The sequence below is a fragment of the Mastigoproctus giganteus genome, chromosome 10, assembly GCF_048544385.1.
Source record: "Mastigoproctus giganteus isolate SK-2022 chromosome 10, ASM4854438v1, whole genome shotgun sequence".
NCBI classification, from domain to species: domain Eukaryota; kingdom Metazoa; phylum Arthropoda; class Arachnida; order Uropygi; family Thelyphonidae; genus Mastigoproctus; species Mastigoproctus giganteus.
In genome coordinates this window covers 13216247-13234664 of record NC_143584.1, presented here as the reverse complement: position 1 = coordinate 13234664, position 18418 = coordinate 13216247, and the positions used below count along the sequence as shown (strand labels likewise).

General features: G+C 40.1%; 1 protein-coding gene across 1 annotated transcript in view; it reads left to right on the top strand.

The window, feature by feature from the left end:
- LOC150078733 (uncharacterized) overlaps positions 1–17888 on the top strand; it is a 69150-nt gene extending 51262 nt beyond the window's left edge. Inside the window, exon 2 of the mRNA XM_090382304.1 lies at positions 16080–17888. Within this exon, the coding sequence (XP_090238430.1) occupies positions 16107–17888 (1782 nt within the window). The 5' untranslated portion in view covers positions 16080–16106. The remainder of the gene's footprint in view (positions 1–16079) is intronic.
- Positions 17889–18418: the final 530 nt, after the last annotated feature.

Here is an 18418-nt window from a genome sequence, read left to right as displayed (position 1 = left end):
GATTGAAGAAAGCTTACAGTTCATTAATGGCTGGATCATCCAGGACCAGTGACGCAATTAAGCATAGGGGCATTCCTACGACTATTTTGTAGTGGTAGGAATCACAAAATCCCAAAAAGCACCTTAGAAATCGAACCAATATAAACGAACTGTTTTAAAATAGCAGGGGATTGTCCAAAAATCAGTTTTGATTGGAGCATAGAGTTGGTCAGACCATTCTTTTATTGTATTCTTCCATTGCTGGTATCGTGTGATAAGAAGCATGCCCTCGTGGCACATTTTGTAGAATCGTGGTCCTCCCCACATCGGGTGGAAAATACCTGAGTTCGAGTTCGATGATGTGAAGAATTTTTATGGGCGTTTTTCACATTTTTTTTGTTCATGGCTGACCAGACATTTGCAATCCTGGTTAGCGAGAGAGAGAGTCTTCTTGCCTTAAGAACGGCTGGACTTGTTCTTTTATTCTTCTGCTTTTTCCCACAGTAATCTCGGATTTCAAAATCTCCTCCCCACTCAGACATTGTTTGGGTCGATATAGGGGTCAACTCCGGTACTGCCAATAGTGACTTTTTGCGACAGAAAGGCCCAAGTTCGAATCTCATCAATGACTTGATGCATTTTTATCGGTTTTTAACAGTGTGGCCGAGTTAGTCGGTCTCAGGGAAGGATTGCTCTCAAAACCTTAAGTTATTCGTCAAGATGTAGTTTTTATCTCCCCATTTAGGGGGAGAAAAAATCTCACTACAATTAGCTTTGATTCATTTTAATACAATTTCAATTAACATTTTAATTTTGCCTAATTATTTCCTTTTTATAAACCAGAAAATGAAAACAGTAATTTTAATTGACAATTCTTCATTAATAAGATTTCATATTCTTTTGGAGTGGAAGGAGCAACTGCATATCTGTCCATAAAAACCCACAAACCGTATAGACGCTTTAAACACAGTTCTGTTTAATTACCTTTCTATTGATTTGGGCGGTCTAACAACATCACCTGACCCTTTCTGCACTAATTACGGAACAATTAACGGATCTTAATGTGACAGTAAAACAAATCGCCGGCCACACGCGAAGGAGGGCAGGTCACTCATTCTCCTCGTGCCTGTCGCTAGATGTTTGTTTAATTTTACAGCTTCCATTGTCTCTCTTCGAATGAGATTGGATTATCTGCACTTATCGCGCTTCCAATGCCCACTGATTGCTACCGTTTCAAATACAGCTTTAGAGAATCAATAATATTCAAATTTGACGATATATACACTGCCCTGCCAAAATACTAGAGACATCGGTTGTATCTACTCATTGGGACTATTGACACGGTCTGTACCAATACAGATGTCACCTCCCTTATTATTTTCTAGTACGTGCACTGAGACTGTGCAGCTGTGTTTATGGAGAAGTTAACTGCACGTGCTGGAAAATCTCTGAAGTTGTTGTTGTAAGGTTTTAGGAGCATCAGCAACTAGGGCCATATTGCAACATATATACTGTCTGTAAATTGCTGGTGTTAAATTCTCTATTATCTGGACGAAAAGCATGAGTTTCTGGGAGAAAAAACCATGCTACTCAGCCATGTTGTGAAAGAAAATGCCCATAAAAATTCCTCACTTCAATTTATTAGACAATCTTTTGAATCTTAAGGCGAGTAAACCTCCTAGTGTTGATATACCCAGTAATTCTGAGGAAGGCAACAAGAGAGTGCATCGAGCCATTAAGGTTAATTATGAGGGCATCATTGGACTTGAGAGTAATTCATTTGGATTAAAGATGTTCCATTGCCTCACCAATACATAATCACGGTTCTAAGGACCAAGTGGGTAACTCTAATAAAAGTTAAAAGTTAAGATGGGTAACTTTTATTAGAGTTACCCACCTTAACTCTATGGTAAAATAGTTGCAAATTCCACCCTTAGAACTCTAAGGGTGAACAGATAGAAATTGAATCCTGCAGGATACTTAACGAGGTTTTGTTAAGGGAAAATCATGTTTAACTAAGCTGGTAAGTTATTTTGACAGTTACTCACAAGCTCCATGTAGGGAACGAATGTCGACATTAATTCGATTTTAGCAACAGATTGAACTCAATCTCTCATGAGTGGAGTTCCCCAAGAATCGTTTCTGATGGTCTTAAACGACATCGACGAAGGGATTGAAATCGTGATATAAAAATTTTAAGATGACACTAACATTGGGAGAGTAGTTAATGATCAGCGCTAAGCAGTCCTCCTTCAGGTTGATCTAAGACTTCAAGGGATGGGAGAATACCAACATTTGGGAGAATGCCAACTTCAAAATAACTTATATTGGTATGAATTAAAATAAATAGTAAAAGAAAAAATAGGTTTGAAAATTCATTAACGACTGGTAGACTCCAAAAGTATCCTCCTTCCACCCTTGCACATCAAAGTGGGTTTGATGAAACAGTTTATGGAAGCTTTACCTCTGAAAGATCCCTGCTTCAACTATCTTTGTACTGAGTTCCTATCGATCACCCAAGAGAAGCTAAAACAAGGTACTTTTGTTGGACCTCAAATTCGCAAATTGATGAGGGACCGAGGTTTTCAGGGAACTGAATGGCGTGGAATAGTCGATGTGGATCCAAGTCTGTGGAGCCAGACTTGGATCCACCTCGACTACTTCCCAGAAAATCTGGGAAGTGTTAGTGAAGAACAGGCTGATGGGTTTCATCAAGGGGTACCAGGAAAGGTGGGATGTCAATATGATGGCTGACTATTGCTGAATGCTGAAGAGGGGACTGTAAAGTAGAAGGCCCATCGCAAATCAGTTTTTAAAATGAGAGGTGAGCGTTTAGTGGACTCCTTACCACACTCCCCTTTTTAATAGTGTTCCAACATGTACTTAAAAATCCTTTTCTGAGAAAACATCTCTGAAAAAAACCAGAATAAATTACAAAGCGTAGTTTATAACCATTTTCACGCAAACACAAATTAAAACAAAGAATTGTGAAGATGATTTTTATTAAGTCCCACGCCACGTTCTTAGTTTCTTTTTTTTTTTAAATAATTTTAAACAATAAAACTGAATTTATATTTTTTTGCTGTTGGTGTACCTCTCTTAAACTTTTCTTTTTTGAGTGGGAGAGGGGCAGATTAATATCGTGTAATCCAGTTTATTTTGTGTTTTCGTTTTTATTGTGATAAAAAGCGACACCACCACTGCTTTCTTCCTCCCCATAAAATTCCTACCTCTCTAATCCTTTTAGTGTCTCCAACGATTCATAAATTACCTCGAATAGCCAGGAATGTCTCATTAATCTAATGCTGTGCTAATATAGAATAATTGTTTCTCTGAGAAAATATCTCCCGGGAATGTACTCCGAAGCAATCTTTTGAAACTTTATTTATAGCGTTCTCGAGATGTTTCTTTTATAATTTGTAATTGTCTAAACTGGAGCATTGGTCCTGATGCACTTGGGGCACTAAATCCGTTTATCCAACCCTATAACAATATATCTGATGTGCATTAAGTTTTCTGTTCGGAAATCTTCTGAAAGAGAAATTTATTTCGTTTTTTGCGCTAACTGCTGCTCTCAGCAAGGCCAAGATGTTTCTTGAAAGGATTTTTTAGACATTATTTCCGGTTCCGGGATGATGAATTTCCTCCATGTGTCTCTTAATATTATGATGGTTGGTGAACATTAAGTGTAGCTCATCGTTTCATTTCAGTTGTAACTTTTATTGTATCTTCAAGTTTTCTGATTCTTCTTTTCCAGTTTTGGGAGAAGAAGGCATTTTCGAAATCCTCTTGGATTACTGTCCCCATCTGATATTGGGTTTTCTTCTTGGTAATTATCTCCTGTGCAGTTTTATTTCAAGGGATTTTCTCTTTGGCTCTTTTTTTTTTTTTTTAATCTCACCCTCTACTGCTGGGAAGAACATGGTCACGTACAAATTTTCCCAACATCATCATCAGTTTCAATCCACTGCAGGATGAAGGCCACTTCAGCAACTTTCCAGTTCCTTCTGTTTTTGGCAATGGCCATCCATTTACTGCCCACGAACTCTTGAATTTCATATGTCCATCTTCGTTGTTGTCTTCCAGGTTTTCTTTTAGCTCCCCTTGAGTACCATTTTCCTCTAATTCTTCGGGATCATGGCTTATGATCACAATGTCATCTGCAAATCGTAAGTGGTTTAGGTACTCTCCATTCCTAGCATATAGCGATGCAATTTTTGAATACAGATGGTATAAACTAGTGAAAATTTATCATCATAAGATAGCTCAGTATGAATCGGAAGTTTTAAATTTCCAGAAACAAAAATCCAAGTATAGTTCTCAAATAAGGGGTTTGTAGAACTCACAATCAGTGTCTAGCTTATCGAAGAATTTTACAGAGCTTTTAGAGAACAGCCTTTGAAGACTTGAGTGCGGTTGTCAGGGACTTTGCTCCTATGTTAGATCCTATGTGGGAAATGCTCCTGGAGATGGTAAAAAGCTTTCCCAGAATGCCATTGAGCCGCTACAGGACCCGATATTCGATGCCATTAACATTTCTAACTGTTACTGTGCAGCAGAAAGCAAGAGGCCAAAAGGTCAAGGCATAAATGGCAACTGTGAACGCACCTTACCACATATTGAGTGATTAAGTGGAGTGGAACATGTTAGACCACAACAGTAACTGATGAATTATGGATCAGGATCATCGAAAATATTCTAACAGTAATTAATTTATGTCATGGAGCATATAAAACTTGGAAGTTAGTTACTGGTACGTGATACCCTCTAGGGGGAAATAAAGGATATGAGTGTCTGAAAAATCTCAATGTATCAGGGGTCACCACTTTTAAAGCATTCCTCTTCTGGAGTTGTGAGTCCTGCTGGAAAATTATCTTTACTTTTCCAAAATAAAGATGATTTCTCTCGGGGAAAAAACGCACGGTACCAGTAAATGGTGTACTGCTTCACTACTGCTGTTACAATGAAACTGCCTTCATACAACTGTCTAAAAATGCTTCTCATCTAGTTGTTTACATGGTTATTGATATCGATAAAAGTTCTAAATTATTCAAACAGGCAGAGAAACGACTTTTATGTGACATTGAGTGATCCCTAGTAATTCTCTATGTCTTAAAAGTATTTCATATGGATACCATTTCTGAAGGAATGTATATAAAAGAAGTTTTCTTTGGACACTTCTTCACACTTATAGAGATTCATCCGCGAGTCAAAATCCCGCGTTCAGTCATGGGCAGCAACATTTGCTGGCTTATCATTAGACTCACTGTATCCAGCCTCAATATTTATGCAATGTCTCTCCATCTTGAAGAAGTTTAAGTTCAAAACTCTTGGAGTAAAACGAGATAGAGTCGGCTGTTAATAGTAACCATGGAAACCAAATACAGTGACGATATCGTTTGGTGAATTTGTAGCGATAAGAATTTTAGGGGTGGTCCACGTGATATCCTGTGATAGATAACGTTCAGTCTGTATTCGGTTTCCATCAAAAATGTTTCTATTTTGGGGCTTCCATTGCATCATAAATTTTTTATCCTTCCACACCCCGCCCTCACGATCCCAACGATGAGTACCAAATCATTACGGTCGGGAGTGAAACCCCAAAGGTCGTAGCCGCTCTGATCACACGTGTAGGTGTCCCCATCGATTTTCGAAAGTTCCGAGTGAACTTTGGCAATATTTCTTCCAGTTGGAAGGACCTCCAGAGGACCGGTGAAAGGCGAAATATCTGTTTCATAGTGACAGCAAATAAAGAGTGGAAAAACGTGCCTTTTATCTCCGACTACCCTCTGATCATTCATTTCACTTAAGGAACCTCCGAGAGGCTTCGCGTTCTCAACCTACACTGGATTAACCTTCAACTCAAATGAAATAAACAGCGTTCGCGAAAGAACAGAATGTTTGTACCGCACTTGTAATTTCTTAAAGTATTTCTACCAATACGTAAACTGCTGTTGTAGTTGTTGTTGTATTGTTGTTCTAGGAGCATCAGCGACTTTTTGTTGTTATTGCGTTCTAGGAGCATCAGTGACTAAGGCCATATTGCGCCGTGTATAACGTCTGTAAAACCATGCTAACCTCCTGAGACCGACTAACTCGGCCATGTTGTGAAAAAGGCCCATAAAAATTCTTCACGTCATCAATGGGACTCGAACTCGTGTCTTTTCCACCCGGTGTGGGAAGGAGGGCGATTCTACCAACTGCGCAACCCACGAGGGATAATCTAACCTAAGCCATCAGTATGCTAGCTGTGTGGATCCTTAGCCTCATGAAATCTCTACACCAGGAGACTTGAGATTTAATTGTACCGCAAGGAACTTTCATAAGGATTGCACATGAAGTTTAAGTTAAAATAGAAACGTTAAATAATCACTTATATTTGAGATAATCCCTCGTGGGTTGCGCAGTTGGTAGAATCTTTTATTTTTGATGGGGGACTCTCGTGTCCACTATTCAAGTGGCGGAGGTGAGAAGCATGTTCTATTGGTATGGACTGAGTTAGTTCATCTATCCACTGTGCAAAAAGTCTATCTGAATGGTTCGAGGATCATTCTAAGATTTCCAACTCTGGCCACCTCGTCCAGATTTGAATCCAATTGAGAACGTTCAGAGATATGTTGGAAAGGACAGTTCGGCTTCGTAGCTCTCCACCACAAAAGCAGCTGACAAATATCCTGACAGAACAATGGTCAAATCTGAGACAGGCTCTTTCAGACACCCAATGGAATATCCATACCACGACATCTACTGGCTGTAATTCGAGCAAAAGATGGCCCTACTAAAAATTCAATAGAGATTTCTAATATTTCGGCCTGTCAATGTAAAAAATACGCTTTCAATCATAGTCCTTGCTGACTGCTAATGTACACTTTGAGTTTGTGTAGGAAGATATCACGATGGACTTCACAGATTACTTTTGATAGACCCAAAGATTAGGAGAATATGCAATTCTTTGAAACTCATTGCTTTTAAAAGCAATGAGTTTCAAAATATAGGGACAAGGAGTCTTTCATTATATGCGAATACAAAGAAGAAAAAACTAGTCAGATCGGGACCTTATATAATTGGTCCTGGAAAGTCTTAGATAACCCAGCTAATGTCATGAATGAATTCTCAGGCAGGAGGCGTTGTGGCCGATTCAGTAATATTTTGGTAGGGCAGTGTATGAAATCGTTCCATTAAGTATAGGATAAATGTTGTCAGACATAAAGCACGTTTCCCTCATCCACAAAGTTTTCCATCTTGTTGCTCTTTAGAGGGCATCATCCTTTCTATAATTTATGGACCTCTAACAGGAGATCGCGTATTTTAAAGAACTTTAAAAATATGTGACAACACTTTCAGTTGGTAATACCTAACTTTCTTGTTCGCGTTTCTTATTGCCTTTTTCTTTTTATCACGTGGATTTTCTTATTCTTCGTGCAAGCCTCAATGCATCCCTCATTAATACCAAAAGCTTTTCTGGTAGCAAAAAATAAAGTAAAAATCTTTATAATCACTTCAAAGAGTTTTCGGAGGGAGCACATCGTTGACAATGTAGTCGAAGATGGTTGGAGTGGTACTTGGCTTGTAATGTGGTCCATTAGTGCGGCAGGCGCGTCTTAAACCGCTATCACGCGCCACTCAACAACAGAAGATGTGGTTCTAAGGCAATATGGTGATTGATGGATTAATTATGCACAAATAAAAGCACACTACCGGCAAAAAAGTGGATAGAGGGCGTTCTGCAATGGAAGTCTGCCAGAAAAGACCAAATAAGTTGGCATTGTTTTGAGTCTGCATTCACTCGCAAGATTTTCTTGTTCTTTGTCACTAATAACCTCTTAGGTAGGATCACTTTCTGCCCCTCCTCAAACTTATCTGATCCCCAAAGAGCGCCTGTAGCCTTTGTTTATATATTTGGTACTACAAAATATCTGTCACAATTCGAATATTCATTTTGTGTTACTGTTCCTGTACGGATTATTCGATATTATGTGGAGGGGCTGTTCAGGAAGTAGTGGGACGTGATCGCTACAAAATAATAGCTTGCTGATTGAAAGGAGACAGATGGTAGTAATCAGTAAGCATTGCTCACATTGGACTAATGGTAACTAGCGGAATCTTTCAGGGTTCAGTGTTTGGACACCTTCTTTCAGATTTTTCTCAATGATATCGATGAGGGTATTTGAAGTACATCTTCAAGGTATTGTTAATTATTAGAATAAGTTGCTTTCAAAGGCAATGAGTTATCGCTTTTTAAGAGAGCAAAGTACAGGGACGAGGAGGCTTTCATTATATGTGAATACAAAGAAACAAAAAGGAATCAGATCGGACCCTTGTGTAATTGGTCCTGGAAAGTCTTAGATAACTCAGCTGATGTTATGAATGAATTCAACAGGTACTTTGCATTGACAATTTACAGAAGAACCGTTCGTGCTGTGGGGAAACTGTGCAAGTGAAGCTGGAAATCATGAGATTAGAGATACTGAGATTTCAGAAGATTATTAGAAAACCTTTCGAGGAAAAAGGCGAGTAAGGCTCCTGGAGGTTATGTTATATACCAAGTAATTTTGAGGGATTCGGCAAAAGAGTGCATTGAACCATTAAGGTTAATTATGTGGTCATCACTAGACTGTGAAAAGGTTCCCTTAGATTGGAGAAATGCCAATGTATTGCCAATACATAAAGGCAGTCTTAAGAATGAAGTGGGTGATTACCAACTGATCAGTCTGACTTCAGTGGTAGGGAAAATCATGGAACCAAAGATCAAGATTGCTGTACAGGATCATTTGAATAGAAACGGAATTGTGAAAGAAGCACAGCATGGTTTTATAAAGGGAAAATCATGTTTAACCAATCTTGGTTAGCTATTTTGATAGAGTGACTCATGAACTGGGTGTACGAAATAGTTTCTACTTTATTTTGACTGAATCCCTCAATGAGGGATTCAATCATAATCTGGAACATTTTGGGGTAACAATAAGATTCTAAGATGGATGACAGAACGGCTGCAGGGCAAGAGGCAGAGGGTTATGATTAATGGTTACTCTTCAGATTGGGCTAACGTAAGAACTGAGGTCCCAAAGGTCGGTACTTACTGGGCCCATTCTTGTTTTTGATTTTTCCAAATGACATCAACGAATGGATGGAGCTCATGGTGTAATAATTTGAAGATGATTCTGTTTTTGGAGAAAAACAGAAAATTCTGTTTTTCTCCAAAATCAAATCCACGCTGACAGAATGACCATTGGACAGTGTAGACTCACGCAACGGTTCACGCTTAGAGTACATCATTTAAGGCCACTTTGAAACTATCATGTAACATATCAGAATGCACTTTTCTTCGGTCGGTTTGCTGATGGCTAGACCACCGGTGGAGCAAATTCCTTATGATTTGTTGGACCAGGGCCTGCTGTAGCTGATTGGTCAGCGTGGAGGATGCAGCAGTATACATGTTTGATTTGATTGCGGTTCGAGCTCACGTGACTGCTAAATATGGTAACGTTGCATTATCAAAAATAAGTTATAAACTCCTCTGATTTAAGCGGTCTTTCAGAAGTAAAAACGGAACATTGAAGAAGATGGTCAGCATCCTTTCGTTTCTGAATTTTGAAACCCAAATTTCAATATTGGAGAGCATTTTGATTGCTTTTCCATGCTTTGTTCTCTTTGATCATTTAAGATAATGGCAATGGCAACACAAACAGCTCTAGCATAACTATGTGCGAATGACTTAGGATATGCAAATGACCTGTGCAGGGAAGTAATCACATAGGTTAGCTGCATTGGCGTGGTGCATCATGATTCTATATGCGTGACAGTCCTGTCACTAAATCTCGTGAACATCAGTTAGACATCGGTAATTTACCAATCAGAATATTTAACTAAATTTCTGGTACTACATCGATAGTCCTCGTGAGTAGCACGGTTGGTATAATCACCATCCTCCCTACATCGGATGGAAAATATCTGAGTTGGAATCCATCAATGACGTCAGGAATTTTATATGGGTCTTTTTCACAACGTGATTGAGTTAATCAGTCCCAAGCGAATGTAGCATGGCATTTTCTCCCAGAAACTCGGATTTTTCGTCCAACAAACCAAATTGACCAGAAACACACGCAATTTACGAGCAATGCGCCTGAGAAACCCGTCAGCAGATAGGAAGATCTATCCCTGAATCTTTTGTTGAAATTCTGCAAATGGAAGTTAGGAAAATTGGGTTGGCCCACGGCTAATTATTTTAATATTTGCTACGCTTGTAATCGGAAAGATATAAATGCAGGGGAGGTACAGAAACGCAACTTCCCTTCAATGTCATCATTCGTAACAATCGATCAATACCGAACCACCCTAGAGGGATCCAAGCCTTCCCTTTAACGGCAGACAAAGGATTTACAGCTTAATGAATCCTCAATAGCTGTCCTTTGAGTCATCCGCCAGTTCCAGATAGATTTGCTGACCGAATATCGAATTACACTGTGTGCGATAGTAGACCCAGAAACATTCCCTCCCATTCCCTCGAGAGCAGTGAGTTCAGGTATCGCATCTACTCAAAGGGAACAGAAAAGGGAGAGATAACAGCCTTTCAAAGTCATAACAGAGATGTACAAACGACTTAATGATACAGATGCATCTAAATTAGGCTCAACACGCGATGGTAATGTTTGCCAACTGCAGAAAGTCATTGGTCTCCAACAGAAGGCGCTGTTGTTTGCAGAATATCCGAAAGTGATTAATGTAGCCCCCTTGTCTAGACTCTAAGGGGATAGGTGGTAATCATGCTAGCTCGTGCGGCGAATTGATTGGAGTGACCCGCTAATAATGACTCGATAAGTAGATCGGAGGCAGATTATACGTTGTACTTTGTCTGCGCCTGCGCACTGCTATGCCCAGCTGGCACCGTTTAACATGCAAGATGACATTATCTGCAGAGTCGACGGATAGCGTCATCGAGGCAGCGACAGCCCCCAGATGCGGAGTCGTACACAACTGGTCGCATGTGTGTTGTCAGATGCACACAAGATAAATGAGATAGCGCGGGGTGAGTTGCTTCCATTGATTCGCTCCGGTATGTCTTGACCTGTTTCGCTACGGCAGACGACCTGCTGTGTACTTAACGTATTATGCCGTATCCGATCAGCTAGCGGGTCAACCGTTTAATTGAGAAGCGATCCTCCGCGCCACAATTATGACAGTCCCATTGTATATATTAATTGCAGCAATCTCGTCCAATTTCTAATGATATCATCTGTTTATCAAGTTTCCAAGGTCATTTGGAAGCCTTCTCAAGGTCTGAACAACAAGTTACCTTGAGAAGACTTCCAAACGAGATGATAACACTTCCAAATTAAATGAGACGCCTTCCAAATCTCTATGGTCATTGTCTTCTGTGATTCTAATAACCTTCATATTTTCCCGGTTTCACATATTCGTTTGGCAAAAAAAAATTCAAACAATGCTCTGCAACAGACTTGTCACTTTTCTTGCAGATGTGATCCGTTTATCAAGCTTCCAAGGTCTGGACGACAAATGATCTCGAGAAGACTTTCAAACGAAATGATTAAAACTCCAAATTAAATGAGGTCTTCCAAATGTCTGAGGTCATTGTCTTCTGTGATTGTGACAAACAATCGGTTTCATATATTCGTTTGCAAAAACTTTCCAACAATGCCTGCAACAGACTTGTCACTTTCCTTGCATATATGATCCGTTTATCAAGCTCCAAGGTCATATGTAAGCCTTCTCAAGGTCATACTCTGGACGACATTGAGCATACTTCCAAACGAAATGATAAGACTTCCAAATTAAACGAGAAGTCTTCCAAATATCTGAGGCCATTGTGTTCTGTGATTGTGATAAACAATTGGTTTCACATATTCGTTTGGCAAAAACTTTCCAACAATGCTCTGCACAATAAACTTGTCACTTTCCTTGCAGATATAATGAGTACCGATATAACTGGTCTTGCCGTGCCTACTAATACAAATTTATCTTCTTTTTTGTTTGTTATTTCCGATTTATGTCCTTCTGATGTTTTATGAGTTTATTTACAAAAGCTTTCTTCGAATCTCGTGGATTTTTTTTAATGGGAATTCTGATGGGAAGCCCATCGAAGTCTTGTCGAGAAAGGACCAAATGGAAAAGATAAAGAACACAACTCTAATGGTTATTGACTTGCATGCAAGCCAACAGTAGCGTATAATTGAGGCGCATCTCGGTAATTCCTTTTTTGCCCAAGAATGAACGAAGAGATAAGCAGGAAAACTCTCATAAGAGATGTGCTGAAAGCCTTTCTCAGCCAAGCATTAGTTTTCTTTGTTAAATAATCGCAATATTTTGGAAATTCAACTTTTCACTCGCTACAAAGACTTCAGTCAGCATTGGGGGGGGGGCTCCTGATCACACAGCTTAATAGCCCTCTTTCGTTATCTGTCTTTCTCGTACTCTGAACCCTCTAAGCATGTCTAATTGATAGCAATCCGGACCAGAAAACAGCAATTAAAAAATATCACGTGACCAGATGACGTAACAGTCTGTTGGAATCGCTTCTAGACTAGACAAACGAAAAACCATGATACTCTCGCCTGAGACCGACTAACTCAGCACAGAGTGATAAAAGCACATAAAAGTTCCTAGGATCATTGACTAGATTTAAATTCGGGCATTTTCCACGCACTGTGGGGAGGACAGTGATTGTAACCACTGTTCCCACAAAAACGATAAATGGCCCTCGCGAGTAGCCATAGTGCATGTAAGCATCGTCCTCCCCACACCAGGCTGGGGTTCAAATCCCCTAAAGGGTGCAAAGAATTTCTATGGGCCTTTTTCACACGTAGCTGAGTTAATCAGTCTCAGGCTAGGGTAACATGTTTTTTTTTTATCTCGTAAACTCGCCTTTTTCCTCCAGAAAAACAAGCAAACCGACCAAAGAACACACGCAATTACAGACATATTATATAAGGTGCAATATGATCTATTGTAGCTGATGCGCCTAAACTGTACAATAAAAACAACCAACCAACCAACCCAATGGTTGGTTGGTTGCTGTAGGATTTTAATCGCATCAGCGATTTGGCAATATTGCGCTGTATATAAGGTCCATATATTAAGTGTGTTCTGTGGTTGATTTACCAGTTTGCTGGTACCGAGTAATTCTGCTACATGCGAAAAGGCCCATAATAATTCCTCACATCATTGATGGGATTCGAACTCAGGTCTTTTCCACCTGGTGTGGAGAGGACGGTGATTATACCAACTGTACTATCCACGAGGGCTTCCGATGCATCTTTCCAAATAATCCCAAGTGCTCTACTGGTTTCAAATCCTGAGGCGTGAGAAAAAGAAGATGCGACATATTCGAAGTGGCCATCAAACCATATGAGCACAGTCCTTACTCTATGTGGGCGGCTTTCTCTGAGGGCAATGTCAACAGCGCAAGAAGAGCCTAGTCCACAACTCAGGAGTTGAAGACATCAAGTATAATGGTAGAATCTTCCCTAAGACATTGCCCACCAGAAGCCATGATGCATTCTGGGTCCAGTATGTCTGTAGAACCATACTAGCCAGAAGGAATGGTGCCCTGCGCATTTTTTCTTAAATAAGAAAGAAGTGAAATACTTTCTGTTTATTGCTGCTAATTCTTCCATTCTACAGCCACTGATATACCCTGGACACAGTCTGCACCAATACACGTGTCACCTCTCTGTGACAATGACAAAGCGTACCTTTCGCTTTTCGAAAGGTACGTCCTCAAATATTTTGGTATGGCAGTATACATAAAAAAAATACCTGTTTGTAATTACGCGTGAATTAGTGGCAAGGTATCTTGTTGCTGTTCTGTTCCTTTCCTGTTGAATCGGAACTTGTTTACTACCAAAGAATTTTAACGATCATTGCTCCCCCTATCGAGAAAATTCCTAATTATAATACTAAACCTACGTATTCTATAATTTAACCGAAAATTGGTATCTTCACTGACAAAAGCTGACAGATGAGAATCAAGAAAAAAGGTTTCTTATTGATTGATTGGACAGAATCCTTGAAAAGAAGATCAAAATGAACATCCAATTATCTTTCCATTCCAAACTGGATATTGTTTTCACTAGCAGCAAGGATAATTAATACCATACTTCCGCCTTAGTTAATTAGATGATATTAATCTTTCGAAGCGAATTATCCGACACCAGATGGCGCTTGCGTTAGCCATTGTTTCTAGGGCAGCAGAGTAATTGTTATGAGTCCACTTCTGGGGATTCATCGGAAGGGAAAATTGGAATGAAAAGCAATTAAAAAATTCAGAACGGAATATTATTTTCGGGGGTAATTAGGGGCGGACATTTCTGACAATGATATTCTTCTTGGTGTGTTTCGCGCTGATCGTTATGGATGTTGATGGAGGTTGAAATATCATTCCACTCCCATTTTCACCTTCGGAAAGGAAAAGAGAAAGATTCTTTTCGAATCAATTTAGGTCAGGCATCTTACCGATAGCCGTGCACTGTCTGTCGAGGATTATCCAGACGAGAGCAGAAGGGTGGCGTCTGCTCTTAAGTAGCGAGACCAACAGTCTGTTGACACAGGCGACCATTAGTAACTCCACCCTGCCTATCATTTGTTTACTCTCCCGGTTTCTTCTAATCTTCTTGTTTGGAAATCGTTTTTTCTATAACATCCGGAATTTCAGCAGTGCTTTTTGCTTTTGCCTGGATTGTAATTCCACTTGGTTTGTTTTCCACCAAACGATCAGATGGAGTTTATTATAGTAGTGCAATTACAAGGCAAACTCTTTGTGAAGACATTGTATGAAAGATCTGTGTCATTGTAGAAAAAGTCTTTTAAAATCTTACTTTGCATCAGTGTCCCTCTAACAGCATGCTGTTAGATTATTTCTGGACTGAATTCATTGTGCACTGTGGAAGTTGGGTTAATTGGCTGCTTCCCTCTAGAAGAACATTTGCAATTGTTGCTGTTGTTGTGGTAGGATTTTAGGAGCATCAGCAACTAAGGCCATATTGCTACGTGTATATTGTCGGTAAATTGAATGTGCATGAGGTTGATTTTCTGTTGCTGGATGAAAAACCACGCTAAATTCGCCTGAGACCGACTAACTCAGCTATCTTGTGAAAAAGGCCCATAAAAATTCCTCCTTTCATCGACGGGAACTCAATTCGTTTCCATCCGGTGTGGGAAAGACTGCGATTCTACCAACTGTGCTACCCACGAGGGTCCCAGATAGTTGTCTATAGATCGAGGGATCAGTGAGTATAATGGACAAGAGACCATTCAACCTATATGGATTAGAGATGACCCTCTAGTTAAAATGTTCTGTAATGAAATGAACTGCATCTTGTCCCATCTTGGAAAAATGTTTCTTCCATGTTCTCTGCCCTCGTGGATAGCACGGGGTCGAAACCCATCGATGACGGGAGGAATTTTGTATGGGTCTTTTTCACAACGTGGCAGAGTTAATCGGTCTCAGGTGAGGATAACATGGTTTTTTCTCCAGGAAACTCGGGTTTTTCTTCCAGTAAACAGAAAATCGACCTCAGAACACACGCAATTCACAGACAGTATACACAGAGTAACATGGCCTTAGTTGCTGATGCTCCTAAAAACCCAACAACCAATTCAAGTTTTCTCCGACCCCTGATAGCCCTCGTGAGTAGCACTGTTAGTATAATCATCGCCCCCCCCCACGCCACACTACATGGAAAAGACCCCTACTTCGAATCCCTTCAAAGACGCAAGGAATTTTAATGGACCTTTTTCACAACATGGCTGAGTTAATCGATCTCATGCGAGGGTAACATCGTTTTTTTCTCCAGGAAAGAAGGGTTTTTCGTCTAGCAAACAGCAAATCGACCACAGAACACACACAATTCATAGACATATTAATACAGCACAAAATAGACTAAATTGCTGATCTGCCCAAAACACTAAAACAACAACTTCCATCCGTTGATTTTCCTGCATGTGTGCAACATTTTCAGCCATCCTCTTTCTGTCAACAATAATGTTTAATTAATAATCGCCAATCTCTGTTTATCAAAGTTAATTAATAATTAAAATGAATATTTTTGTCCTCTGAAACTGATTTGTTTTCTTTTCAATTATAGGATGGCCTGATTTCACGAGCAGCTAAGATGGATGGAGCAGTGTGGACTTTAGTGGCTCTCCTCTGTCTTCACTGTTGGACACTTGGATGGTGTAAATGCCCCACTAACTGCAGGTGCGATGACAAAGATTCTCGGAAACAAGTCACCTGTGATAAGGGTGGGATGAATGAAATCCCAACGCTATACATGGACACCGAAGTACAAGTATTGGTGATCACAGCGCCTCCTCATAATCTTAACGAACTAACGATTGGGAGAATCTTTTTGGACTTTCATCATCTAGAGGAAGTGAGGATCACTTACTCAAATCTCCCAGCCATTGGGGACAGTTCCTTCTGGCCAGGTCAGAAAATGCGACTTCTGGATCTGAGCCATAATAACATTTCTTTTCTGCGGGACAAGGACTTCAATGGGTTGAGCAATCTAGAGATCCTTGATTTGAGTTTTAACAATATAGCAGCCACTCCATCAGCACCTTTTCGCCTTCTGTCCAGTTTGACTTCTCTATCATTGGCCAGGAACCGACTTCAGGCCTTGGTACCACGTTTCTTTTATCTGATGACCAATTTGGAAAGGCTGGATCTAAGTGGAAACCCGCTAAAAGACGTCGATCCCGAAAATCTGAAGGATGTGAAACCATTAAAGCGTCTTCATTTAGCTTCTTGTAATTTGACGAGATTTCATTCCCTGATTTATCAACTGCTTCCGAATTTGGAAGAGCTAGACCTCCGAGACAATAAATTTAGAATTTTTTCTCCAGAAGAGTTTCGACATTTGAAAAAGTTAAAGTATCTCCACCTTGACGGCAACAATCTTACAGTGTTGGTTGAGAAGACCTTTGATGGCCATAATCTTCGTCATTTGGGACTGTCCAGAAATAAAATCTACAGCTTCTCCGTATGCGCCTTTTGCAATCTAACTGTCCAGCAACTGGACCTTTCTGACAATCACATGGAGTCGCTAACTGCCGATGTCCTTATGCCCATTGCCCACTCATTAGAAAGCCTGGACATCAGTCGTAATATCATCTCATCCGATATGGTGGCTGATTTAATTGGTAGCCTCCCAAAACTTACAAAAGTCTCTCTTTCCGGGTTGAATCTAAATGATCTTCCTGATGACACCTTCTCAAACAATGCGGATATGAAAACACTGGATCTGTCTTTTAATCACTTGCATAACATATCCGGTAAGCTGTTTACACCCTTAAGAAACTTGGAGGAACTTGACCTTTCTAACAACGAGTTCGACAGCCTTGAACCAGGAATTCTGGAGCAGCTGCAGAACATTACATCGCTTTATAGCATACATCTGCATTCGAACCCATGGTCCTGCTACACCTGCAAAGTGTCATCGCTCCTCAATTGGCTATCAACCTCGCGATTGTTTGAAAACAAATGCGACCAAGATTCCGAATCCAGTAAATGCCTAACATGTGCCACTCCTGTTCATCTAGAGGAAAGCATACTTCAGAATCTTCGACCCAGTGACCTCGAGCCATGTTCCAGCTTCTCACCACAGTCCAGGGTATTAATTGCCAATTCCAATGTCGGTGTTATTGTAGCGGTAGCAATTATCCTGCTTCTGGTGCTGGTTATTATCATTACAATAGTTATGTACAGACAGCAAGGGGCTGTCTACTATACCCACGAAGAAGAGCGTTCATCGGATGGACCCTATGACTCCGCTTCCGTCCAGGACAGTAATGGTGGATTCAGAGACGAAAAAAGGACTGCATTCTTCGTTACCCTCGACCGAATAGACGAAATTGTAGAAGATAAATACTCAGAAAGAACTAGCATCGGCTGAGTTTTGCTTCCATTGGATTGGACATTGAAATATCGCGTTGGACTTGTTGGGTTGTAATGAGAACTATTTTTGTGTGGACCCCTGGCTACCTCTTCTATGGTGTTTTTGATACAGTGGCTTCCAGACATTTTTCATTCAGAGTTGGAAGAGACCAGCAACGAACCCGTGATGGTCTTGAGTAGAAAGAAAAGGGACAATTTCTACATCCGATGATCCCCAACCACAATAACACGTGTCATTGGATTACGTCATTGACATGTGATTAGTTCCATCCAACCACATCGTAAAGTGCGAAGATTACAGGATTTTAAAGAACTTTATGGGCGTGACCATATCACAGTTCATTTGTGTATTATGACTTACCAAAATATTTGTTTACTGAACTGTTTTTTTTAATTTTCTCACTGCAGCTTCTTTGTACACCCCCCTCACCGGAAATGTTTGTATGATTTGATAAGATTATACTAAGATTTACAAGCAGTTTCTATATTGTGGCGGATCCAGGACGGATTGCTTAAATCAATGTACGC